We start from the raw sequence: 27,812 nt of genomic DNA, 5'->3' as shown, positions 1-27,812 counted from the left end.
TTTTTTGGGGGGGGTGGAGGAATTGCATGTAGAAACAAGTCACGGCCAGAACTGTGTTGATTCCAGGCTTTAAGTGATCCTGCTACTACATACAGAATTTGGTATCAGATACAATGATCAGCATCCAGAAACCTGGTTCTCTCACTTTTATTTTTTGAAAGTTACTGATTTTTATTGCTGTAAAAAAGAAGCTTGAAAAGACGTAGGTAATGCCTGATAAGGTTTCAGAGGCCAGAGGGCTGCTAAGCAGGAAGGCCAGTGGCCGGAGGTAGAGCTTCAGTGCTCTGCATAGCTCCTGTCTCCTCATGGCTACTATTGGCAGAATAAATAATGCAAAATATTGTACACCCAAATTTGCATGTTTTATTCAGGTCACAGATTTTGACCTTTTTTTTAAATAGAAAAGTCTCAGTCATTCTCAAAACCATCCGAGCATATCTATCCCCCTTTGCACTAAGCTGCTGACTGGAAAATATGGCTGTGATCCTGGTCCATTAAAATCAATGGGAATTTGGTCACCGACTTCATTGGAAATACTTGTGAGAATTCCCTGGCTATGAAGCCAAAGCCGCAGTGCAGAGATGCTCACCAACGGAGTTAAACATGGCTTGAAGATGTTCTCGCAGCTCAGAAATCTGGTCCTTAAAACAGCACAAATGAGATTACGGATCCCTCAACCACCAGGCACCCAAAAAAGAAAACAGTGGAAACCTGCACATAAATACACTCATCACGGGGACCCTCAATGGGTTGGATTAAATCAGATGTTCTAAGTATAACAGAGTTAAACAAAGCCAGACTCTGCTATATGGAAGATCTGGCACACCTCCCCGAGATTCATTGGTTTGGCTCTCTACAAAACCAAGCAGCTGCACAGTCTAAATGCAATTGTCTTGAAGGGGATTTTGCCTTGGCACAGAGAGAGATGACTGGAGTGAAGCATGCTACCCATTTCAGTAGTGAGCACAGGTTTTCCAAACAGCAAAGTCCGTTTGGATGTGCAGGAACCAAGCTTAGGAGGAGACCAAGAGAAGGCATAAGAATCATTTTCCTCTGGTTTTCTAGAGAATTGGGGGGGGGGGAGAGACAGGCCTGAAACAATCAGATTAGCAACATATAAGACTTTGGCCAGAAACTGACGTGTAAAATATAGCAAAAAATAAGAGAAATTCCCCAAGGGAGCCCCCAGGTCCTTTCCTGCAGTATCAACTTCAGTGAATCCCTTCCCTGGACCAGTCACAAGAGAAGAGTGGCAGCAGAGCACTGCTGAAGAGCTAGAGTCTGTAGATGGGGGGAGTCAGTCTGTGTTCAAGAAACGGCACCGGCATCTGAGTCAGGCGCACTGATGAGGAGGATGCATCACACCCAAGGTGGCTGGCAGCCAAAAGGAAAGGAAACACAGGGTCCAGCAACAGATTTGACAAACACTAATTACAAAAGAAGCTATGCCAATAACAAAGGCTGAGTGGAAACCAACTCTGGCATCTCCTCAGCTCCCTTGGCATCACTCCTGGCCCACTTACGAGGCGTGTTGAAGACATGGCCCTTTCAACACACCACGGAACCAAGCCTCCCTCTCTCCACATTCCCTGTCCTTCAAAGAGACCTTCTCCTTTTGTTAACAGAATATCCAGCATGTTGGATTTATTTTGGCCCCACCCCCTGCTCCACTAAGATGTTGGGGATGTAACTTTTAAAGAATGATTTGGACTTGTTATTTATTCCTCTCATCTCCATCATCATCATAATCTACTCAAAACTACTTAATAATAGCAAGAATTCCCAATAGGCAGACCCCCCACACACACACACACATCAGCAGCGGTTTAACGACAATTGCAACAAGCCTTTAGAGTTTTCGAAATGTCATGGCATCCAATAAAAATAAAAGGTGAAGACCTACATGAGATCAACTAACTGGAATGTACTACTAAGCACAGAGCGTAACCTGGTCAGACCAGTCCATTCATCAGCATAACAGGAGAATGGCAAGTGATTTACTGAAGCTCACATCCACTCCTGGCCAAGAGCACACTAAATTGTGGGGGAATTCCTCCCTGCTCACCGTATAGTCCAAACACTCGGCTCCCAGTAGTGTGACTTCCGTCCTAGCCCCCCCCCCAATCCCTATATGGTTTTCATTTGATCTGGTTCTTCCTATCCCAGGAAGTACCTGGGGGGTACACTGTTTCCCCATGTTGTTCTTGCACCCCTTGTGCTTGAAGGCCATTGTGCTGGTCTTTGATTTCAATGAGGGGCTTCCCCCAGAGTAATGGGGTAGAGTGGTGGCAAAAGGGAGGAGGTTACAGTGCCAGCAGAGTTGGAGAGTTCAAGGAATCTGAGGACTGGTCGCCACTGCTGCTGCTCCTCCGGTGAGCTTTGGAGCAAGACTCCGAAGGGGAGAGTGGAGACTCCTGGTCCAGCACACTGGGGTAGGTGAAGACCAAGTTAGATGTGCCAGGAGTGATGGCAGGTGTTGAGGTCACCACAATGGGAGTGTTGAGAGGCTCTTCTCCATAAAAGGCTCCTACAATGCTGATGGGTTTAATGACAGACCTCTGCCCTTTCTCCAGGTCAGAAGATGAGGAGGGAATCTCTTCCTCCACTGGCTCCTGCTTCACTACTATGGCACCACTCAATCCAGTCCGGACTGTCTGGAGGCTGTGAGGAGGTGGGGTTCGGCGCTCCTCAGGGCTGATCTTGCACATAGGACTGTGAGCCATCAGCATGAACTTCAGCTTCTCCTTCTCTTTCTCCAGTTCAGCAATCTCCTTCTGCAACAAAGATTTCTCCTCCTCCAGCTCCTCTGTTTCCTGTGAATTCAAAAGAAATAAGCAGTCATCAACCTGCCAGTAGTCGAAGCAGAAAGTACCAAAGAGAGAGAAACAAGACCAATAAGAAATCTAAAACCTCTAAACATTTTATACAACAGAAATAAATATTTCTGATGTCTAAATATCATATTTTGCAGCAAAAGCAGCAAAGTGATGCTTTCCTGAACAAATACAGGCTGTTCAGTATCCCTGGAGACTTGTAGGCCTAGGTGCAAGGCACAGCATCTACTCGGAAGAGTGACTCCGTATCATCCACATGTGCACGCACTCTTGACAGACATTGTATCCGTAAGAGGTAAGGATCAACATAAGGGAGAAGTTAACTAGCTCTCACCCCTTTCTTACATTGGGACACACTGTGTAAGAAAACCCGGACAAAGCAGGGCAGATCTACCTCACAGTTCATATTCTTAACCATTACGAAGTGCTTAAGGCAAAGAGAGCTTTGATTCTATAAAGTTTATACCCTGAAAACCTTGTTGGGTCTCTAAGGAGCTACTGGAATCTAGCTTAACTACTCCTGTGTTTCTCTGGATCACCTTCTCATACCCAACGTCCTTCAATAAGGCCACTTTCCTCAAACCTGTATACAAAAACTTTTAAGAAGGTTAATTCTGAATTGCCCAAGGAAAAGAGGAAACATCTACGTGTGGAATACTTACTGCCTGGAGTTTCTCTGTCAGCTCTCGGCGTCTGTTGCGGCATTTGGCAGCTGCTAGCTTGTTCCTCTCTCTTCTAATCCTTCTCTTCTCCTCTTCTTCAGGAGACAACTGTAACCATGCAAATGGAAGAAAATATCAAATGGGGCGGGAAAGTTCCACACCACACTAAATTACAGTGAATGTATCCGGTGAGCTCCACAGCATCTTTGAACTCTCAGGGATACTCACCATTCTTTGTCGATTACAAAATGGTTCTCTAAAAAGACACCATCGCCAGTTTGATGCCAGCTAAAGCACTTCTTCCCCTCCCTTGTAAAATGTAGCTATTATGCATTCCCCCACCACCACGTGCCACACTTGCATGCATGTCATTACTTTTTAGGAATTTTGCTAAAGAACTAAAATGTTAACCTTGGCCTTTGGGCAGAAATCATGTACAAAAACAATGTTGGGATATTTATCGACATCGATAATATATTAATCACATTTTTCTCTTGTCCTTCTTCTAAGGAGCTGAAAATGGCACACAAGGTCACTTGCTCCATATAATCCTTTCAACAACCTTATGAGGTAGGCTCGGCAGAGAGAGACTAGCTCAAGGTCACCTAGTGAACTTCACGCTTCGAATGGCGATTTGAAACTCGGTCTCCTCAATCCCAGTCTGACACACCAACTACTGCAACACACAACACCCTATTCACATGTTACAGTGAATACACATATATCCTGCAGGTGCATAATGTGTTTGCAAGAAAGAGCCCGCATGTGTTCCCTTAACCGGGGCCCAGTACCTGGATCAATGAGGGGTTTAAAAATCATGAGCATGAAAATTACTCAACACACATATGAAGAAAAAAATCCAGTGTATACTCTACATGGACTGTATGGACATATGAACAAGGCAATAACTGGTTCTCCTTTTTGTGTTTTAACCTGTTGCAGTTACCCTAAAGGCTAACAAATGTATAGTGGCATAACCCTGCGTGAGCCAGAGCTCAGTTCATCATATTATATAAGATATTAGGTACAGCTGGCAGATTTTATATATGTATACAAATCTAGAGAGGAGAAAACATTACAAGGCCAGAAAGCCCAGCAACACAAAAGACAGGAATGTCACATTAGAACTGAGAGGTGACAAATGGAAACACAGCCAAAGCTTGGCTCACCCATGTAGGAGAATGAGGTGGGAAAGAATGGTCTACACTACGTCTGATGGCAGATATTAGAAAGCTCCTGTCAGACTCCGGTTCGCCTTTTACAATGCTACCTGTACCTGTAGTGTCATTACCTGCTTCAATGTAACCGCACCCCGTCCCTTCTCCCCCTCCTCATCCCCCAGCTGCAGCAGATGTATCTAGCCATCCGCTTATCGCTCACCCTGGCTGACATTCCTGGGGGGAGGGAGGGAGTCTGTGTGAATGTCTGTAGTTTAGGGAGGCAATGCAGTAACCACTTTCTCAAGTAGTACCTCGGGAGTATTCTCATGGGAATGTCCTTGAAGATAAGACTTCAAATAGCTATTTGAACCATTGTATCTGTCTGGGTTCTTAGGACTTCTTACATTTATGAGTGCGTGACGTATGACTGGGATGTGGGTTTTAGTTATACACTAGGTCCCCGCCTTTGCCCCTCATTCCTGACAAAGAGTTCACCTTTACAGTATCTCAAATCGCTTCAATAAACTTTCTCTTAAGAAAGCTCGTGTTCGAGAGTGAGTTAACTGGAGGCCTGACAGATTGTCAGGAATCCCCCATTTCTCCTTCCTGACATCCCACTATCATGATGGGGAACAGAGAGGGAGACGGTGGAGCAGGGACCAGTACCGGATCTGAACCTGAGTTGCCTGGTCCTGACCCCCAGAAGAAGAAGGGGGTTATTGTTTATCTGGATGATGTGTTAGTGTACACACAAGACATGAATCCACATGTGAAGTTGGTGCGTGAGGTGTTGACTGCCCTATATGACAACCATCTGTTCACCAAGCTCTCAAAGTGCAAGTTCCACAAAACAGAGATAGACTTCCTAGGGTACTGCATAACCCGCAGGGACTGGGGATGGACTCCAAGAAGGTGCAGGATGTGGTGGGATAGGAGCCTCCTAAAACCTGAAAACAGCTCCAAAGCTTCTTAGGGTTTGCAAACGTTTACCATGCATTCATCCCTCAATTTGCGCAGGTGTCACTCCCCCTGACTTATTAAAGACTAAAGGAAAGGGGCCGGAAGCGACCAAAGGAGGGAGTAAACTCGAATGGTCCCCTGGTTGCCAAAGGGCTTTCAATGACTTAAAACTCTTGTTCACTCTGGAGCCCAACTTATATCACCCCGACGAGAGTAAGGGGTTTATTGTCCAGGTGGACACTTCCGATGTGGCCATGGGAGGGGGATGATGGCAAACTGCACCCCCTCGCTTATGTCTCGAAGAAATTTTCGGGGGTCAAACGTAATTGGGCTGTTTGGGATAAGGAAGCAGCGGCAATGAAGCTGGCCCTCACTACTTGGTATCATTGGTTGGAGAGGGCGCGGGTGCCTTTTGAGGTGTGGACTGACCATAAGAACTTAGAGGTGCTCAGAACCCCCCGCCGCTTGAACGCTAAGCAGTTCTGGTGGGTGGAATTCTTTTCTAAGTTTCAGTTCACCATCAAGTACCTCCCCCGGAAGTCCAACTTTTTGGCCGATGGCTCTTGCCTACCTCAACATGCAAGTTAACGGGATGAGGTCACTGACATGGTTTTTCCCCCACCCAGTTGGGGGGGGGGGCGGTGGTGACACGTAGCCAGGCAAAAGTGGGGAGGGAGATGGAAGTTATGGACTGGTTGGAAAGTTTCAAAGCTGCTTTTTTGCCTCAAGATTTAGAGGTGGTGGTGCATGAAGGTTTACAGCCCCAAGATAATGGCAGTTGGTGTAAAGGGGGGGAAGGTGTATGTACCCATCTCCCTGAGAGGGACAGTGATGGCACAAAGTCATGACAACAAACTGACTGGACACTTCGGGTTTTTGAAAACCTTACACCTATTGCAGAGACAATTTTGGTGGCCAGGATGGTGCAAAGATGTTTCAAAGTGTATAGCCACCTGTCAAGCCTGTCTAATGAGTAAACGAGGGGGGAGGTTAGGTTCCCAGGCAACTCCACCCTTTGGAAACCCCGAATGTCCCTGGTCGGTGATCTCCATGGATTTTATAACTGACCTACCAGAGAGTCAGAGAAAGACTGTGGTTTGGGTGGTGGTGGACCTATTCTCAAAGCAAGCACATTTTGTACCTTGCAAGCAAATCTCCACCGCAAAGCATCTAGCCTCCCTGTTTTTGCAGTACGTGATAAGATTACATGCTTTGCCAAAAAAGGTCATTTCCTACCACGGAGCTCATTTCATTGCTAAGTTTTGGAAAGAGCTCGTAAAACTACTGGGCATAGAGTGGGGGCTGAGTAGCAGCTACCACCCTTAGACTGACAGACAGACCGAGCGCACAAATCAAATACTTGAACAAGTGTTAAGGTGCTATGTGAACTACCAACAGGATAACTGGGTACCCCTTTTGCCATTCGCGGAGTACAGCTATAATAATTCCTTTCACAGTTTCATTTGCATAAGTCCTTTTAAGGCAGTACATGGATATGAAGGGGGGGCCCTTCCCACGGTCGACCTTGCTGAACCTATCAAGGATGATGCCCAGTTATGGTGGTCAAATGTAACTAAAAACTGGGATGTATTACAAAAGTCCTTAGAGAAAGCCAAAGCAGATTACAAACATTATGCTGATGGGGAAAGGAGCCCTGAATGGGACTTAGCTCCGGGAGACTCTGTCTACGGATCTACCAAGCATTTAAAGGGGCTGCAACCCCGAAGGAAATTAGGTTGGAAATATGTAGGCCCTTTTAAGGTGGTGCATGTGATTAACAAGGTCGCTGTAGAACTCGATCTCCCCAAAACGTTAGTCATTTGCATCTTGTGTTTCATTTCAGCCTATTAAAGAAAGATGCGGGACCCTCTCCCTGGGCACAGCGTCCTCCAGCTCCACCTCCTCTTCTGATAGATGGGGAACTCCACCATGTTTTGGAGGAGATCCTTGATTCCTGCCTGAAGTGGGGCCAATAGTACTACTTGGTGAAATGGAGAGACGTTGGACCTGAGGAGCATGAGTGGGTGAAAGTCAAGCATGTCAATGCACCCAAGCTGGTGCACAGATTCCATCGTCATCATCCTGATAAACCGGGTGGGGGGTGAGTTGGGGGGGCAGTATGTCAGACTCCGGTTTGCCTTTTACAATGTTACCTGTACCTGTAGTGTCATTACCTGCTTCAATGTAACCGCACCCCGTCCCTTCTCCCCCTCCTCATCCCCCAGCTGCAGCAGATGTATCTAGCCATCCGCTTATCGCTCACCCTGGCTGACATTCCTGGGGGGAGGGAGGGAGTTTATGTGAATGTCTGTAGTTTAGGGAGGCAATGCAGTAACCACTTTCTCAAGTAGTACCTCGGATTATCATGGGAATGTCCTTGAAGATAAGACTGAATGGCTAGTTGAACCATTGTATCTGTCTAGGTTCTTAGGACTTCTTACATTTATGAGTGTGTGATGTATGACTGGGATGTGGGTTTTAGTTATACACTAGCTTGTCGAGATTCACCCACAGCAGTGCATGCCTTTGCCCCTCATTCCTGACAAAGAGTTCACCTTTACAGTATCTCCAATCTCTTCAATAAACTTTCTCTTACAAAAGCTCATGTTTGAGAGTGAGGTAACTGGAGGCCTGACAGCTCCCCAGGTTGAAAATTCCCTGTAAAGAGAAAACCACCACAGCAAGCAAAGAAAGGGGCAGGAATCTTTCTCCTTGCTCTGCTGGCTTTTTGATGGCATGGAGTTTTGTTTCAAAACTGGAATCCATTGCTTCTAGTCTGAAGGGGTGCCATCCATTTGACCACCTCAGGGTTCTGCCTCCTCATTTTCCTGCATGTGTGAACCAGGCCTAAGTGACACAGTCAGAGTGAGTGTGGACCAGTCCCAACTTGTAGAAAACTGGCAAAACAAGTGTACATAAAACCTCTAAAGAGACACAGTTACTTTCCGTAGCACCTACAGCAGATTACTTTGAGGCAAAATGATGCAGCTTCATTTCTGTGTCCATAGGATCTGAAGTAAAAAAAACCTTCCCTTTCTTGAGGCAAAATCTTAGTCCCCAAAGGAGGGTATGTTGTCGACAGAAGTCTTAAGAGGAGTTTTAAGTTATTTTAACAATTAAATATACAAATTAACAGACGTTTATTGTTCTGGAAGGAGAGCATGGGTTAGCTTGTTTACTATCGGCAACAGAGTTGCTTCTCTTCTCTCCCTCCCCCACCAGGAGTTTAAACCAGACAGGAAGAGAGTCGGCAAGGTGGTGGTGGTGGGGGGGCCAAGGGAGTGGAGAAACTGTAGGGAGATTGAGCAAGAAGACAGTGAATCTGCAATCAAGGCCAAACACACAGCAGATTCTCCCAGTTGTTTCACAACCTGGGTGGTTTATGAGGCAAAAGCATAACAAGATGTTGCAAGGCTCTCTTTCTTGAAACAAAATATCTGTTTCTACCCACATGAAACATTTGTTAACTCAAAAGTCAGGAGCCAAGATCCTCAGAGGCTGCATCAATTGGAATAGTCCCCGCCAAATCAAAATAATGACTTTTTTTTTCATTTAACATCTACTTCCCATTTTGCCCCCCCATCCGCCCCCCTGCTGTTTTATGATAATGCACTCGTCCTTTATCAGGAGATAAATGCCATGAAGGAGCCCAGCGTTGTCTGACTTGGAGTGGAGGAGTAATCCAAAGAGGCCGAAGAAATTAAAGCATCTATAATGGGCAGGGGGGTGTTTAATGCTCTTGTGAGCTGTGGCTGAAGTCAGATTTTGTTTCTGGTTTGCTTGATAAAGCAAACACTTTTCATATACCATTCATGAAACTAAATACTTCATTTTGGAGATTTATGTGGAGTTCCTTACCCCTTGGGATTTCTGTAAAGGGGATGCAGCTCCCATTCAGTGAAGGGAGATTTGGTTTCCCTGATCTTAGTTTACATCAGCAGGCATATTTGTTAACTTGTACTAATTATTGGGATTGTTCTTCATGGTTAGACTTTTCATCTTGGGCTGTTTGGGAGGCTTCCTGTCTGGTGCTCCTCTCTAAGTGGAATGCATATTAGGGTCTACTTTATGCTAGAGTGGATCCCATTCCTCCTGCAACATCTGCCGCTAGAGAACTATGGTACGTAATGCCACAACAATATCAATCTAAACCATTTTCACATGCTAGATTAACATGATGGACCAATCCTGACCTAAAAATTAGGAAGGACTAATAGGGAGATTTTTACATTGGATCAATTGACAGACTATGATGACTTTTTTTGTTATTTTCTCAGCTGCGTTCTAGATATGACTTGTCAACTTCTGTTGAATGGCAATATTTACAATTGTAACCTCTGTTGATATTTAAATATAGCCCTGTGGCATTAAGAAGAAAAAGAAGAGAAGAGATTGGATTTAAACCCCGCCCTTCACTACCCAAAGGTGTCTCAGAGCGGCTTACTAACTCCTTTCCCTTCCCCTCCCCACAACAGACACCCTGTGAGGTGGGTGGGGCTGAGAGAACTCTTGACAGAAACTGCTCTTTTTCAAGAACAGCTCTTATCAGAGCTACGGCTTGCCCAAGGCCATCCAGCCAGGTGCAAGTGGAGGAGTGGGGAATCAAACCCGGTTCTCCCAGATTAGAGTCCGCGCACTTAACCACTACACCAAACTGGCTCTCTGTCGGAGCGTCGGAGTTAGGGTTGCCAGCCAGTTGGTCTGGATGGGGGTGCCCCCACATTTGTGGAGGCCCTCCCCACATTTGTGGGTGGGGTCTCCCCCACTGGCCAGTTATTTCAGATTAGTCCCATGGATTGCATGGGGTTGGCAAAAGTTGTCCTCAACATAATTACTCTAAAATAATCGCTTCCACAGTGTATACGAACATACCATATACTGTTGGACTTTATGCTACTGTACACATTCACCACCTAGATTTTTCAGTCTTGTAAGGAAAAGTGTAGAGATGAATCATTACAATAGTACAATTTCCAACCTACATCACAGGGCTCTTGTGAGGATAAAGTGGAGAACTATGTACGCTGCCCTGATCTCTTTCAAGGAAAGCAGAACAAAATCCACTAATAAACAGATAAGGGTGGAACATGGACAACTGGTTTAAACCCAGACAGATAGAGATCTTACATATTTGCATTTTGTCAATAAGAGTATTTTTAGCAATGTTAACAGCCCTGGAAGTATCTGTGAACTCAAAGCTTTAGGGGCAGCACCCCATGAGGGCTGCTTCAGGAACACTTAACTCCAAATCAGGTAAAGCTCTCATAATGCCCAATCAGGCTTCTCTGAAAACAGGGCTCCAGCTTCAAGGCCTCATTTGCTCCTCTGCTATCAATGCTCATGCAAATTACTTTTCATGCAAGTACAGTCAAACAAGCTGGGAGTTAAAAGGGTTTACCTAACAAGATCCCCATCTGAGATTACTACAAGATACTCATGATGACATGGGGCACTTTTTAACACTCCCGTTGCAACTCCAACTAAGCTCCTGGTGCCCTGAAGTTCTTGTCTCAGAGGAGCCTCTGTTTTTTGTTGCTGTTCTTTGATAGGCATGACTTTTAGAACAAGTTGATCTTAAACAGCAGAATTCTGGCTAGCTTAACTGGATGGAACTGGAGACATATGAAGAGGACACACAATTAGTGGAGATGGAGAAGAAGGAGAAGAAACAGGCAGACCAGGACACTTTCCCCTCTGGTTTGAGTTGATTTATCTAAAATAAGCAAATTTTTGTAGGATGGAACCACACATTAGGGGGAAAAAAACACTGAGCTGCCACTAATGCCAGATACTCTGCATCAAATTACTACTACCCCACATACATATTAATTCAATCTACTTTATGTCCTTCCATTGCTGAGCATTTCTACACCCTACTTCACAGTATTACTGGCAGAGAAAGAGAGAGGATGTACTATCACCAGGACATCAGGTAAGTTGATTGACCCAGGTGTTACAAAGGTGGGAGACTCTAAAATGGAACTGCCATTTCCATTGACAGCATGTCTATGTACTTTAACAGAGAACAGAGCAAAAATGCTCCTTGGCACAGTCACAATTGGAGTGTAAAGGCCAATTCTCACAACCAAATTTGTGTGGTGTGGTGAAAATGAAAGCTGAACATTCCCAACATGTGCTAATTTCAAAGTGTGCATACAATTGCTTCCTGGGAGCTACATTCAACCCCTATTGACCACAAAGCTGCTAAAACAGACTGGACTTTTGCTCTGCTACTGCCAAGGGAATGAAAATGGTCAACATCCACGCAGCTCAAAACTTCAGTCTGGAACTTTTGCCTAATTTGGGACTACCCATAAGGGAGAGCTCACAGCCTACGATCTTGACAAAGCTCTAGTTTTATAAACACATTAGCAGGACTCCACTCCACCTACACAGGATTTAATTCCAAAATATCCCTAACATTACAGAAAATCAAGGGCCAACTCCAAAATGCCATCTCACGTTCCATAAGCTAATTAGGTAGCATAGGGAACTGTGCCAGGGAAGAAAAATGAGTTCTAGGATAGTAGACTGAGGAACAAGGAACTGGAATAGCAAGACAACATGAAAAAATTATACGGCTTAATTCCAACTAGCACATTTCAGAACAGCTCTTCGGTTCCTAGCCATGTGTCCTCAGGACTGGCCAAGTAGGAAGACTGGCAGGAGGAAAACATTGGGGGGGGGGGAAGGGGGACATGGGAAGATGGCTACCAGAAGGTAAGGTCTAGGCTAAGAAGTGTTTGTCTCTCTGCTTAAAGCCTAGGCGTGGCTGGGAGTGTGAGAGGAAGGGCTCTCGGCCCACGACTTGCAGCCTGTGGCCAGCCCATCCCAGGATGTTTGGTTTGCCTTTTGTTTATTGCTTTTTTGTTTACTCTCTGTTTTGTTTGTTTAAATGGATTTAAGTTTTATTAGTATTATTTTGTAAGCCACTTTGGGTCCATTGGGGAAAAAGCAGTATAAAAATATGCTAGATAAACAAACATGACTGTTTTAAAACCAGCTCAGTTTTAGACAGCATTCTTCAGTAAGGCAGCATACAAGACTTTGGCTTTAGGAATTAATTTACCTTTAGACCAAGAACTCCAGGAACCACTGAAAAACAATGCTGCCTTGTTGCCCCTTTTTGCAAAATCATTTCGGTGGTATGGAAACACAGCAAACATTACACACAGACTCTGAATGGTATTTTATAGTCTGATATTGTTCAGTACCATCAGTCCTGACTGCTAGCAAGTCTCTAATTTAGTTTTATAGATCCCCGGTCTCTCCTAGCTTGCTAGCCAAAATCTCTTCACTGGAAATGCCAGGGTCCAAAGCGAGCCCTCACATGAGATGAGCCAGAGTGGCACAGTAGCAAGGGTGCTGGATCTAGGGATGCCAGCCTCCAGGTGGAGGTTGGGGATCCCCTGGAATTACAGCTCATCACAGAGATCAGTTCCCCTGGAGAAAATGGATGCTTTGGAGTGGACTCTATGGCATCATATTCCACTGAGGTCCCTGTCTTCCCCAGGCTCCACACACACACACCAATCTCCAGAAATTTCCCAACCTGGATCTAGCAAAAAACAAGCAACCCCATTCTATCCCCTGCTGGTGGCCTGGGGGATCTGGCAACCCCAGCTGGAACAGGCAGAAGGGGGTTCAAATTCCCATTCTGCTGTGAAACTCACTGAGCAACTTTGGGCCAGTCACTCTCCCTGCCTAATCTAGCTCAGAGTTGCTTTGAAGATAAAATAAGGAAGGGGGGATCATGTATGCTACTCTGAGCACCTTGGAGGAAGAGTGGGACGAAAGTGCGTGAGATATACAGAAACACAAGACATGCCCTACTGGTGAGCCATTGTTTGTATAACTTGCCTTATACAAAAAAATATCTATGCAACCCAGCATCCTCCATATTAACTTAAAATACTACATCACCATGAAAAATACCGACATCACAGCGTAAGTCAGCCCCAACTATACAAGGAGAATTAAGTTATTGTCCTGGAAATTTGCTTTCAATTCCAGCAATTCCCATGCCAACCCAGCTAGCAGATGATACGCACTTGCTTGAACCACTGTGATTACCTGTTCATCTCGTCTCCTTCTGCCTACTGTGGTCCCAATGGTTTTGATAACACCAGGTCTCTGAAGGGCTGTGTGACCAGAAACTGAAGACAGATTAGGAAGAGCATGGCTGTAGGGATGCGAACGAGAGTAGGCACTTGGCATGGAGGTGATCACAGTGGGCTGGACCATCCACTGCAGGTCTTGGCTGGTGGTAATCGCGTTCAGAGTGGGGATAAAAGTGCTGCTCGATCCTGGCATATCTACCCGGAATTTCTAGGAGATACAACACAGAAAAAGAGAGAAAGAGAAAAAATTCAGATGCCAGAATACTAAACCACTGACATATAAGCAATATGTAAGTCAAGATAAAAGAAGCTGCCTTTTACCAAACAATGCTTAAAGTACACCTGGCCCCACAGCATCCATTCCAAACAGTACCAACTCTACAGGTTCTTAAATTGATACATGGATGAGACTGGGGGATGGGGAATCATGTGGACAGTGAGTGTCTGAACTCAGTGAATCATGGTTATGGCTGTCAGCCCACCACAGCCAACCCGAGTGAGCTCCAAAGGCATTCAGCCAACCAGAAGTGAGCCCCAAAGGCATTTAAATGCTGTCTGAGTCCACCACCCCTAGCCGAGTGAGCTCCAAAGGCATTTTAATGCTTTCGGAGCCCACCTCTGGGTCAGGCCAGCCCAACTGAGCCCCAAAGGCCTATAAAAGCCTTTGGAGCTCACTCTCGGAGCTCAGTTAAGTCAGGGAGCCTGACTCGACTGAGCGCTGAGTGTGAGCTCTGAAGACTTTTATATGGGCAGGCCCCACCTGGAAGTGGGCCCAAAGGCCTATAAAAGCCTTCAGAGCTCACACTGAGAGCTCAGTCGAGTTGGGCCACACGACTTGACTGAGCTCCAAGGGTGAACTCCCAAAGGCTTTTATAGGCCTTTGGAGCTCACTCTCAGAGCTTGGTTGGGTGGCCCAACCCAGAGGTGGGATCTGAAGGCACTTAAATGCCTTTGGAGCTCATTCAGGTTGGCCGTGGTGGGTTCTGAGGGCATTTAAATGCCTTCAGAACTCACTTCGGGGTGGGGAGCCCCACAAACATCTGAAGCATGAACTGTGCAATGGAGAAGTTCATGGAAATTCATGGTTCATGAAAAAGCCCAAAGCACAAACCTCCATTTTTCCAGTTCGTGCCCATCCCTACTCAGGATCCAATTAGGGTTGCCAAGTGACTTATGGTTAAAAGAAGGGGAGAGTTGGTCCCTGGCCAAGACATTCACACGTGCACGGAGCATTGACGTCACCCGGAAGTGATGTCATCATGTTGGGGCATGTCAGCCTGAACTGGGCACATTGAGGGTGGGGTTCCCCCTGCTGGCCTTTTGCGGACCAGCAGATTGGGGACCCTTTGAGCGGGGAAACCTCAGCCTTCCCGGGGACCTGGCAGCCATAGATCCAATTGAGTCCAAATTAGAAGTGGGCACGTCTCTCTGCACCTCCTACTCCTTCCTGTAGTTATGCCCAGGACTTCCACATGCTATGGTACTTCACTAGATAGGCCATGGAGTATTTGGAGAGGAATTATTGAACATAGGTGGTGGTTAGGCCTTTGTGTAATGTACACATCTTTGAATTTGAAAGTTTTGCTCAAGATGAAGGAAGCAAGCAGGCCTGGCGAGTGCATTGGCAAGGTAGAAGCTGTCTAACCAATATATATCAGCCCTAGTAGAACTGAGTAAAGGTACTGCAAAATTAAACTAGCAAATCTAATATTCTGGCGAAAAAAACCTACAAAAAAAAATGGAATTTATCAGTTTGGTTTGCTGAAAACCCTTAAGTAATGTATGCCAATGAGTAGACATAATTCTAGCACTGCTTAGGTCTGCCAGATTACCATCATGTAAAATAAATAATAATCATTGAATGCCAACTTTACCAGAATCCTTTCCCTCTACTACAGCTTATCTCATTTATTTGCATAGCAAGAATAAACCAGTTATGACAAAAGTGGACCGAACAACATTTAAGTAGTTATGAGAGTTGGCCAAGATGTAATTTCACCCACACATCAATCAGCCCTGAGTAGCACAGAACTACAGATCTCTATTTGCAGAACAAGTCACTTTAGTATAGAACTGTAGATGTGCAAAGCTCTGCACACTTTGGATCCCCGTTTCAATAACAGCACATTACAATGGCTTACCAAGAGCCCAGAATGTCAGCCTAGCAGCTTAATTACAGAGCTTGCCATGTATTTCTTCTCTCCTCATTGGTAGTAAATATTGTGAAGCAACCTGAGACAATAAATTTCAGTCTAAAAATGCTACCACAGCATAAGTAGTGAAAGTTCATTGGCAATGTTGCACACATTTGGATTTTGTTTGTTAGAACAACCATCTAAACTTTTCTTACTTGCTTCACTACACGCAGGGTATAAAAAAAGAGCGATGGGACATTTAAAAAAAAAACTGATGCCATGCTTCCAATCTAAAATAGAACAACCCAGAATTCTGCCACCTCAGTTTACTATTTTTTTCCTGCGTAATGTGTAGAATGGATAACAAATAAATAAGGGAGGGGGCGCCACAAAAACTATCTTTTCACATATTACATTGTATGCAAGTACATTCTCTGTTTTACCTGAGCACATACTAATGTATGTACAATATAATGTACAACATGCTTCTGTGATAAATGAACATGCATTCGTCCTGATTTTATTTAATTTAATTTATTTATTTATTACATTTATACTCCGCCCTCCCCGCGAACGGGCTCAGGGCGGCTCACATTAGGCACCAAGTGCGTTCAATATACAATTACATAGTATAAAATACAGAATTAAAATTACTTAAAACAACTTAAAATCAATCCAGCGGATGCACATATAAACTAACATCTTGTACAGCAGGGGGGGAAGACTGGGGTGATGGAAAGATGTTACTCCACCACCCCAGTGGTCTCTCTCTATAAAGAGCGGTGGTGGAAGTGGCTGTGGCAGCTCCTACTCATAAGCCTGGCGGAAGAGCTCCATCTTGCAGGCCCTGCGGAACTGCGCAAGCACCAACTACTCAAGCACCAACACCTTGAAAAATCCAGGGTCTAGATTGTGTGAAATGATGCACATGTGTTGAATAAATGCATTTGCCATCCATGTATATAAACATCATCTTGTATGTGTACAGTGAACACAAATTGGTGCATGTACACTAACACGTGAAAGCCGCTTAGGGTGATGGATGCATAAGAATCTTATTCTGACAACTTCCATTAATTCCCTGACAAAATCCAAGGAGGTACCCTGGTGACACCCACCCACTTGTTCTCATGCCTAGAAGGCAACGTGACAAGGGAAGAGGAGGAACTGACTCATGAAGTGGACAGAGCTACGCCACCCTTGAAAAGACACTGGCACATGGCAACAAGTAATCTGACCCTTCCCAAAGCTACCTGGAAGGCCAAGAAAGAGGTGAACCTAAAAGCTGGTACAGAGAGGAGTGTGCTTCTGTTCTCTTTTACTTTCTTCATAACTGCCTGGGCGCATATCTCTCTCTTATGGGTGTTTGCCTAGAACAATCTGTAAACCTCAGAAGAGCGACAGTATTCGTTAAGAATAAATTTCAGTCTAAAAATGCTACCACAGCACACGCAGTGAAAGTTCATTGGCAATGTCGCACACATTTGGATTTTGTTTGCTAAAACAACCGTCTAAACTTTCTTTACTTAGTTTACTACATGCAGGGTATAAAAAAAGTGATGGAACATCAATGTGTACTCAATGCCACGCATACCCCCCAATGCAAAAGAAAGATGGGTACAAGCTCTTTACACTGTTCTACCACCAAGACACATGATTCCCCCCCCAGGCTCCAGCTGTAGACACAGCTGTCCAAAAATGTCCATTTTGAGGCCACATGTAAACAGAGCAGAATATAAAGGTGTGTCTAGCTGCAGCAGGTTTGCGTGCATGTATTTTAATAATACCCTATAAAATGTGTTTTGGGATTCAGATCAGAAAAATTCCCTGCAGCTCTCTTGCTCTGTCTAGACAAAACAAAAGCAGCAGCTTTTTAAAAGGCACTAGGTAATGATCTCCTGCAAAATAATAAAAAAGAAAACTTGTACACCTTGTTTCCAGTCTGAAGTAAATCCATTTGGATAGTTTGTTGGCACTAAACTGCTGGCGGGGGGGAGAAAACACACACACAATAGACTGCCCCTGAAGGGGAAAGTACCATGAGAAGGAATGTTTTTGTCTAACAAGGGAGCCATTCAGGAGACAGAGATTACAGGAGACACACATTAGTTTTATAGTCATATCATGTCTCAACAATGGGATTTTAAAAGTGTTAATAAAAATGGTTTATGGTCCTCCACAGGCAACTTTATCAGCCCTGACCTGGATGGCCCAGGATACCCCAATCTCATTGTATCTTGGAAACTAAGCAGGGTTGGCCCTGGTTAGTATTTGGATGAGAGGCTACCAAAGAAGTCCAGGGTTGCTACACAGAGGTAGGCGATGGCAAACTTCTTCTCTTGCCTTGTAAACCCTACAGGGTCACCATAAGTCAGCTGTGACTTGATAGCATTTTCCACCACCACATAATTTTAATCATATACAGCAAAAGGAGGAGAAAAGCATGCCTCATTTGGATCAGGCAAAAGGTCTACCAGGACTGTGTCTTCAGAAATGGTCAGCCATAGGTCCCCGGGAAAGTTACAAGCAAGGAATTATATCGGTAGTCAACCTTAATTTACCCCTTACGCTTGGCAAAACATAGGAGACATACACATTCCCTGAACGTGAAAGTTAGGTCTGCGGCTATCACAGTCCATAGCTATTGATAGATGAATCTATCCACCATGAGAAAATATGATAAACACATTCTTTATTATTCTAAGGAATATAGGTCAAACTTCTCAACTAGTTTTCAATAACTATACAGGAATTCAATATTAACAAATCTGCACTTAATGTTGCCTCTACTCTACAACATCAGTGATCCAAAGCCTGAATCATAATTATCTGACAGAACAGTTCTACACCACAGTGCATGCACAAGTTATCTTTGCAGAGGACAAAAGTTTTAATTATTAGGTCATCTGGATCAAGAAGAAGAAAGAAAGAAAGAAAGAAAGAAAAGAGGGAGGAAGGAAGGAAGGAAGGAAGGAAGGAAGGAAAAGAAAGAGTGAAAGAGAGAGAGAGAGGAAGGAAGGAAGGAAGGAAGGAAGGAAGGAAGGAAGGAAGGAAGGAAGGGTCCAGTCAATGTAATTCGTTAGCCAGTATGGAAGCCATTTGCTTATTTGGCTCACGTAATATCCCACTAGTAAAGGTAAAGGTAAAGATTCCCTTGCTCGAAAGCCAGTCGAATCCGTCTCTAGGGTTGTGGTGCTCATCTCCGTTTCAAAGCTGAAGAGCCAGCGCTGTCCGAAGACGTTTCCATGGTCATGTGGCCGGCATAACTAAACACCAAGGCACACGGAACGCTGTTCCCTTCCCACCGAAGTGGTACCTATTTATCTACTTGCAATTTCTTGCTTTCGAACTGCTAGGTTGGCAGGAGCTGGAACTAGAGATGGGAGCTCACTCCGTCATGCGGCACCCGGGTCTCGAACTACTGAACTACTGACCTTCCACAGCTTGCAGTTCAGCGTCTTAACCACTTGAGCCACCGTTTAAGTCCCACTACAAAACCACTATTTGTTTTTACGTGCATGAAGTAGACCAGTTCTGCTAAACATCATAAATACAGACTTTGGGGGGCTCTAGGTAAAAGCTATGAATGCAAGGTGCATTATAATTATCCAATATACGTTTCGGAAGATGAGCTAGGAGTTGGGAGTGTACACGAGAGCAAAATTACCTTTTCAGTGACGTCTGCCCTAATGTCTAGTGACTAATAATCAGGGAGGAGTTCATATTTGACAAGTCACATAAATTATAATGACCTTCAAATAACCTAGAGTCAGAAACAAACCTCTCCCAAACAACCAGGAGTTGAAGGTCAGGCCTCTATAATCTTCATAAATGTCACTAAGGATCACACTTGACCTAGGTTCCTCAAGTCTATGTTGTATTAGCAAGGATGGACTCCTAATTCCTAATAAGAGCAGACCCCACAACTACACACAAAGACAAAATTACAGGAGAGGCTGCTTATTGTGCCTTATGCTATTTCACACAATACATATTACTTGCATGAATGTAGGCTGAAAAAGTGTACACCCATGTATTCAGTCACAGTTGACGCTCATGTTTCTTTTAAGCCACTTTGGGTCCCAACTGGGGAGAAAGACAGGGTATAAATGAAATAAATATTCTCTTCAGGGGAGACCCAAAGAAACTGACAACATTCTCTCCATTCTGGCTTTCAAGGTCAGTTTGGGGAAACAGGGGTCAATAAATTCAGTGAGACCATGGAACAAACAATGCCCTTTAAAATAATAAGGGATATCACCGATTACAAGGTTACACAAACAAACCATTGCCATTCACCCTCATTGGAAGAATTGTCTTATATATAATTTCTACAGCATTTTTCGGCTCAGTATTTTATCGTTCTTATCTTATGTGCCATCACGACAACCCTGTGTGAAGCTAATTTGCCAGAGACAGAGTGATCTGTCCAAGACCAATCTGTCACCAGAGGCTTCAAATCCAACACCCCCTGTCTGCTTTTAAAGACCCTGTTAAAAATGTAATACGCTGAAGAGAATGGGAACCAAGGGAAATCCCCCCAACCATGCAGAAACTGTGCCTGGGGCAAATTCTACAAGGAATGTGCTGCTGAAAAGAGAAAAAGTTCAGAATCTTTCACCAGATTAAAAAAAAAAAGATTTATGAAATAGTCCTACTTTACCTATTTCTATGAACCCACAACAATAACTGTCTGCACATAACAACTATAATGATATTTATCTACAGGGTACTGACACCATGGTTAGAAAAAGTTGGGGAGCAGCAGAAGTCAACAGAGTCCAACCCTTTTCAACTTAGATGTGCCTCCAGATTTAATCTTGCAGGAAATTTCCAGATAAGTCTTCCTGTTAAGCCTGTATGAAATAACGCAAGCCATATTTAACTTGTAATGTAACTTGTACTGTACTATGAAACGTACAGTGTTTCCTGCCATTAAAACCCCCCACCAAACCTACAGCCTGGTCTTTGAAGGGTAAAACAATACGAAGGTATTGATACTTTTACTCCAAAAGACAAACTCCACTCTAACATACATTGCATCTTTTTGAAGAAAAAGTAATGATAAAAAGGAAGCAACGCATTTAAGATATACTTTTCTCTGCTGATAGGATTCAGCTGACATCCACAGTAAAGAATTCATGAAACATGAAATCTTGAGATGAAGAAATCTGTGCAACATCTTAATCTACAACATCTGCAGGGATCAAGGGTAAGACAATGAAGACACCTCCCAGTGTCTTAGAAGAGAATGCGGTCACTCACTGATAGAGGCCCGTGCAAGACTGTATTCTGACTTCTTTATTCTTCCCTCTGTCCCACCTCATTTTTCAATGTGAAGGATTAGTCCCGAAACACGTAACACAATAATACAGGGAGTATTGTCTTCACCAGGTTACCATGAGTACTCTGTACACAGAGGGCATAAGTTCCAGGCAGACTCGAATTTGGATCAGGGTTGCTGATCCTGTAACCCACCAAGTGAAGGGTGGGTGTAAAATAAAGGTGTTGGTGATGACACGCGGGGGTAACTGCAGTAGACTGCCCTTCCTGCAACATCTACAAATATGACTTTAAAAACCCATATGGATGGGGAACACACTTACTAGAATACAACATCTTGGTTCATTGCTGGATCAAATACTAAAACTGTGACAAAAGAGAAATCTGTGCTGTTAAACAATAATCATCAATCGTAAGACACAACAAAACAGACCATCAGTTGACCAATTCGATCAGTGAATTGACTGACTGGCATCATCACCTTGAGAGGTGAGATCCCACAAGCTGGAGCTGATTCAGACCTAGAGAGCAAAATGCACAACAGGGTGTAATGCTGGACTAAAGTGCCTGGATGGCACAGGTAGATTCAGGTGGGCAGCTGTGTTGATCAAACACAGAACAGAGCAAACACAGATCAGCAGAACAAAGTCTGAGTCCAGTGGCACCTTTAACACCAACAAAGTTTTATTCTGGATATAAGCTTTTCATGTACGTGCACACTCCTTCAGTATTTGAAGAAGTGTGCGTGCACATGAAAGCTTATACCCGGCGGGGTGGGGGGGACTTTGTTGGTCTTAAAGGCGCCATTGGATGGCACAGGAAAAGGCTTACAAGAAAAACTGAAAATCTAAACAAAAACTTGCCAAATTGGAAAAATTAGGAACACATATTTAATAGCAGTCCCTTTAGCGACCCATGGATTGCAACAAGAGGCACCAAACAATGCAAGCCTTTGAAAATCTTGCTCCACCCAGCCCCTGCAAGATTCCCCAAGTTTACTGTAAGTGAGCAAATAATTCCTTTCCATTGTGTATGATCTCTGGCAATCTTTCCATAGCCTACAGAGGGCACCAAAGATATATCTTTGGTGAGGACTTGGACACCGTGAGAGTCATTTCTGGTAAGAAAAGGTCTTTGATGTGTGAGAATGTCACAGACTGGCATCACTTGCAAAGTTTTATACAGGAAAGTTTTATTTTGGGTTTTTTTTAAAACCTTAAAGGTACTTGATATGAAAAAAAAGTTTTGAGTGCCTCACCTTACATTCTACACACTTTACACATGTGGTAAGAAAGTTGCGGGGGGGAGGGAAGCGAAGCAAGGCCAGCTGATGTAAACAAGTTATGAAATATACGTTTGTGTAACTAATGAGGTTGTGCAATGTCTTCTCCAGAAGCCATGGGTTTTGCTTATGCTGGCACATTAAGAAGATACCTCCAAAAAGTCCTAAGAAAAATGTAGACCAAGGGGAGGGAAGCAAGTAGCCTCCTGGATTTCGTGTATTTCAGTTTCAACAGGAAATATTTCTCATTCTTCAAGTTCCGACATCCTTCAAGACTAGACGCTGACCATAAGAGCTATCACAAAAATGCAGTCAAATCGCACAAGGCCTGTAAGAATTTGCATTCTGAAGGTCAAAACTAATCAACAATAAATACCAACAACCTCCCTTTAGTCAGCCAAGGAATGTCCGAATACCAAAGGAAAGCAATAAAATATCTCTCCCCAGCTTTGCGTGAAGATGTAAGCCACTAAGGGAAACAATACATTCCATCTTCTTGGACAGATACTATTAAAAACTCAATGTAAATGCCTGTTAGTCTTAAAGGTGCCACTGGACTCAAACGCTGTTCTGCTGCTTCGGACCAACACGGCTACCCCACCTGAATTTAAAAAGATACTGGTTATGTCATCACGAAGATGATCATAGTTCTTAAACACCACCATGGAGCAGAAATCATTATGCTTTTGTATAGCTGATGAAACAGTGGTGAATTCAGAATAGGAAAGAAAAGAATTCAAGGAAAAATAATGGGGATGGGGTAAAAAAGCAAGAGAGAGAAAAAAGATTTTTACAGATGGTTTCATCATAATTTCTTGAAAAACAGAATACTGGGATTAACCTAAGAGTCCATTTTTTGCAGGGCATCTGTAAACTAATGGCAGTCAGAAGCTAACATAGCACTATGTTTATGCTACTACTCATTATTAAACCCTTTTGTGTAGCAGCACCCTCAGAATTAGCTAAGTGCTTATGCGATGTTCATTTAAAGGCTGTTTTTAAGCTCATTCTTTGACATTTTGAAACATATTTTTGACATAGAAATATGTCATCTCCAACCCAAGCCAAGAATAGCTATTGAAAAATGGAAACTTGTTGTGGATAAGGATGAATTCATAGCTGGATTTTACAAAGAACATTGACAACAAAATAGAAAGTTTGTCCTGAAAAATATAAAAGTGGGCGACCAGAGTGGCAGAAATCTGAACAGGCCCATATATATCTTTATCTGGATTCTGAGCTACCTGTCCAAATAGCTATCTTATTTTATATTTTAAATATTGTTAGTTTGGGTCAGGATGAGCTGAGAGAATCAGGCCAACATACTCTGTAGTCCTAAACCTGCTCCTTGGAAAGATGTCCCAATGATTTTAGTTAAATGTTCTTCCAGAGTAAGTGCTGATGTTTATGTACTTCATAATCTGGCATTTTACAGCTTCTTCATCTGCTTCTTCTTTTTTAAATGTGAACATTTCTAACCATCATGATAATTAAACAATTCTGGAAACATGCATGGTTTCTGGTAAAGATTCAGAAAGCAAAACAAACCTGGGTGTTTTTGGAAATCACTGCAAAAAGATTTGACAGGCCTAGCACACTGGTACAAGGTAGGGAGCCAAACTGCTTCATAAGAGAGCAAAAAAAAAGTTGCCAATGCCTCCAGAGAACTGTATGGTCCATTATTTTAAAACTGTCATGATTTTAAAAAAATATATTTGATTGAAACAGAACATTCAAAAGATTTAAATATTTAAAAGCACAGGGCTGAAGGGGAAGCAATACTTCTCTGTGCCCTTGTGTGAGATGGACCTGAACCAAATGTCCACAAAGATTCTAGTGGCTTGCTCCATATATTTTTACATTTTTCAGAGGTCTGTGTCTTTCCTTCTTCTTCAGGAAACCAGCTTAGACAAAAGAGAGAGACAAACAGAGAGAAAGAAAAGAAAACCATCCAAGTGTTGCAAAGAAAAGTTAACAAATTAAGTACATTTATACAAAGATCTCCTGTGACATTTGGGCTTAATTTGATATACCCACACATTTTAGACACTCTCACCCCTCCCCTAGAATCCCATGCAATGAAAATAGACTGCAGTTATTTGAAAAGGATTTTGTGAAGCCATACTAAACAACACTATTAGTTTTTCTATATTTGCACAGAGGTCTCACAAAAAACACTACAACTCAAGTCTATAAAACTGGTGTGGATCTGGCCCTCACTCTGCCAGTGGCCCTGCTTCTTTGGACTTTTTAATGCAGCCTAGTCTCTTGAAGGAGTCTTTAAATTCACATGCACAATCTTTCGTCAAGCCTCAAAGATATGATTAAAACACAAACCCAGTTTAGTTGGGTTCATAGGAGCCCGGCATCCAAACAGCTTGTTCCTGGGAATGCACATAAATGCATATCAGTCTGGGACCATGCCCAAAGAAGTTAGGACGGTGTTTCCTTTCATCAGCCCATCTGCCATGTTTATACATTTGCATATCTCTAATAAGGAGATAAGGAATTAAGGAAGGGGAAACAACAGGAAGTTTGAAGGAATGAGAAGTATTTTTTTGAAGGAATGAGAAGTATTTTTTTAGCTCAATGTTTACAATTAAAACAATTGTAAGAGAAAGCACATCCACTCAGACAGGTACATGAGGTACAAAAAGAATTCAACTAGTATCTCCCCGAGCCTCCCTTAGGTGACCTACACAATCTGCCTGCATCGAGAAAGGCCAAGGAAGTATAGTTATGATTTTGATTCTACAAAAGCCAACACAAAGCATCTAAGTGGCATGTAAAAGGCATTCTGGTGTCCATAAGTCATGTGAGAGGGTGTGAGCCAGTCACCATGGCGAGCTCAGGGGGGCAGAATCCCATTAATAATTGGGTACAGTCCAAAGACAGATGTCCCATATGAAATTCCACAAAATCCAAATCCACCATCGTCAGAAATGTAAAGAGTAAATCCAAGCAACTATATGGATGATCTGAACGACAGCACCACCGTTCATGAGCTCATCACTTCTCTATAATCCCATTGCTGTAAAAGGATATAAACTGTTTGAGGACTGCAGTGCAGGATAATTACTTCTAGGTTTACAGCTTAAACTTCTTCCCCGCCCCTACAGCACCTCCACATTGGAATGTTTTGCTTTTCGACGGGCAGGCAACGTTCCGAAAAGGGAGACCAGTTTTGTTTTTGCTTTTTAAAATATATATTGTTTCTAGCCCAGTGGAAATCTCAACATTAAGCACTCAAGATCTGTCGTTTCCTTTCAGCGACTATGCACGGCTTCCCCCCCCTACACCCCTTCATACTGGGGGGGGGGGGGGAATGTTGAGAGAGACAGAGACTATTCTGCCCGTAGAGCCTGGCTAAGCGCATAAGCCTGGTGCTCCTATTTCGGTTTGGGAGAACACGTGTAAGGAACTCTGCATCCTGGCACTCCTTCCAGGCGTCCCTTGAGGCGCAAAACAGATATTCAGGGTGAAGTGTCTGAACTACCACCAGGCAACGATGAATCCTGCTCTCTGGCAGTGCCCGGCAATAAACAGCATAACCAGCCCCACGATTGAACTGGGTCTCCCCCCCCCTTTTTTTTCCCCTCTCCGGCCCCAATTTCAATCCACCAGAGGCCAGCACAACCCGCGAAGACAACAACAGCCCCAGAACGGTCACGCAGGCACCAAGGGTGGGTTTTGCCAAGCGCGCCGTTCGCCCCAGACCCTTCCAGACCGGCTATTTTCCATAGACTCAGCCCTTTCCCAAGAGAAGAAGAACTCGGTCCCACTTACTTCGCGACGGAGCCTCGGCGGCGGCTCCCACTCCCTCACTCGCCGCCTTTTCTCTACCCTGGCAAACCCCGGCTCTCGCCCGAACTTCACACTCGCGTCCTCTCCGCGCTCACCCCAAACCGCCCAAGCTCTCGCACAGGCAGCCGGCGCTTCCGCCTCCTTTTAAGGTGTAGCGTAGAAGGACGGCTGTTGGACTGGAGGCCAAAGGAGACGCGCCACCCTATTCCTCTTCCCCCTAATCTCCCGCGCGAGGGAGAGGTTTGAGCGCACTCGCAGGAGGTGGACTGGGTGTGGTTAGTGAACTTTACTATTTGATTAAGGAGTGCTGGAAGGCACGGAGCCGCCAGGGGGGCAGGCAGGCAGGGAGGGAGGGAAGGAGGACAGGTTACTGCTGGCTTCGAATAATTGCAGGGCGCTGGGAACGGGGGCTATCGAGACCCCGGGGCTGGGGGAGAACAAAAGGAGGACAGTGGGAGCCCCGTTCCTAGATAAACCATCCCAAACCCAGAAATACTGCCCAATAAAAATCCAGTCACCCGAGCTGTAGTTCGAGACAGAAAATAAAAATAAATAAATAAAGCGCACAGAGGATCCAAAGACCACGAGTATTTTTAAGAAGGAAAGGGAAACAAGAGCAACTCCAAAACTTGGCTGGTGGCAGAAAAGCCTGTGATCGCCCCTACCTGTTGAGGTGTCACGCTGGAGTACGTTTCCGGGTGGCCAGGAGAACCACTGCTGCCCCGAGAGGAGGTATCAAAGTTCCCTGGAAAGTCCTGGTACATGATCCGAGGTGGGAGCAGGAGGGAAATAAACTTTAAAAAAAAAAAAACACCAAACACCTTCCGAGCGCACGCTCCCCTTTTGTCTGCCCCTCTCTGTCTTTCTCGCCTCCGATCTTTTATTAACTTTGCTGCTTTAGGATTTTCCAAAGACACTCAGCGGAGATAGTTGCGTTTGGAGGGTGCCCTTTCAAGCAATGGAAAACGCAGTCCCTTCCTGGACCTTCTTTTTCCTTGAGATACCGGACTGTGAGAATTAAAAACAATCCCCCCAATCCCTCTCTAGTATATGGGGGGGGGGAATACACTCCCTCTAGAGCCAAATCATTGAGCCTCGGATGAAAATTAAAAGTTGGTTTTGTTCATTAAATCGGCGATAGACTAATTGGGGGGAGGGAAAAAAAATCCTTCCCTTTCCAAACGCGACTTTAATCCTCTACAGGGGAGAAAGCCCCCAGAGTTGACGCGTCTGATCGCCTTCCTTCCAACTTCCTGTGGATCTCTCTTCTGCTTTCCAAGCCTCGGTGGCACTGTAGTTTTGAAGTCAGGAGGCTCTTCGCCTCCTGTGTAATTAAGCCCTTCAGAAAAGTGCCAGCTTCCTGGTCTAACTGGACGGGATGATTCAGCCCAGGATCTGAGGATCCTTGTTTGTTTATTGTTGCCGTTTAAAATGTGCCTCTTAATTAATGATCTTTTAACCCTTGATGCTGGACCTTCTCTGTCACGAAAGCGATCTCGTTTCCCCTCCTTGTTACACGCCCCCCTTCTCTTTTTCTTTCTGCTGAGCGCCTATGTATCCTGTTCTCTGAGC

The 27,812-nt window shown here is 44.2% G+C and overlaps 1 protein-coding gene across 1 annotated transcript; it reads right to left on the bottom strand.

The window, feature by feature from the left end:
- Window positions 1-27,812, bottom strand: FOSL2 (FOS like antigen 2). The gene is made up of 4 exons (XM_015427969.1): window positions 26,906-27,812; window positions 13,690-13,944; window positions 3,497-3,604; window positions 1-2,813 (listed from the first exon to the last, which is right to left on the bottom strand). The coding sequence occupies exons 1-4, from the start codon at window positions 27,002-27,004 to the stop codon at window positions 2,304-2,306; spliced, it is 972 nt and encodes a 323-aa protein (XP_015283455.1). The 5' UTR covers window positions 27,005-27,812; the 3' UTR covers window positions 1-2,303.

Source organism: Gekko japonicus, unplaced genomic scaffold, assembly GCF_001447785.1.
Source record: "Gekko japonicus isolate JY-2015 unplaced genomic scaffold, Gekko_japonicus_V1.1 scaffold934, whole genome shotgun sequence".
Classification (NCBI taxonomy): domain Eukaryota; kingdom Metazoa; phylum Chordata; class Lepidosauria; order Squamata; family Gekkonidae; genus Gekko; species Gekko japonicus.
Note: the sequence above shows the minus strand (reverse complement) of the source record. Positions and strands in the feature narration are given on the sequence as shown.

Excerpts from the sequence above, each read along its gene's own strand:
- FOSL2 (XM_015427969.1), bottom strand. The coding sequence starts at position 27,004 with ATGTACCAGGACTTTCCAGGGAACTTTGATACCTCCTCTCGGGGCAGC. Across the intron at positions 13,945-26,905 it reads CCAGCGTGACACCTCAACAG|AAATTCCGGGTAGATATGCC; the intron begins GTAGGGGCGATC and ends TGTATCTCCTAG. Across the intron at positions 3,605-13,689 it reads GAAGGAGACGAGATGAACAG|TTGTCTCCTGAAGAAGAGGA; the intron begins GTAATCACAGTG and ends GCATGGTTACAG.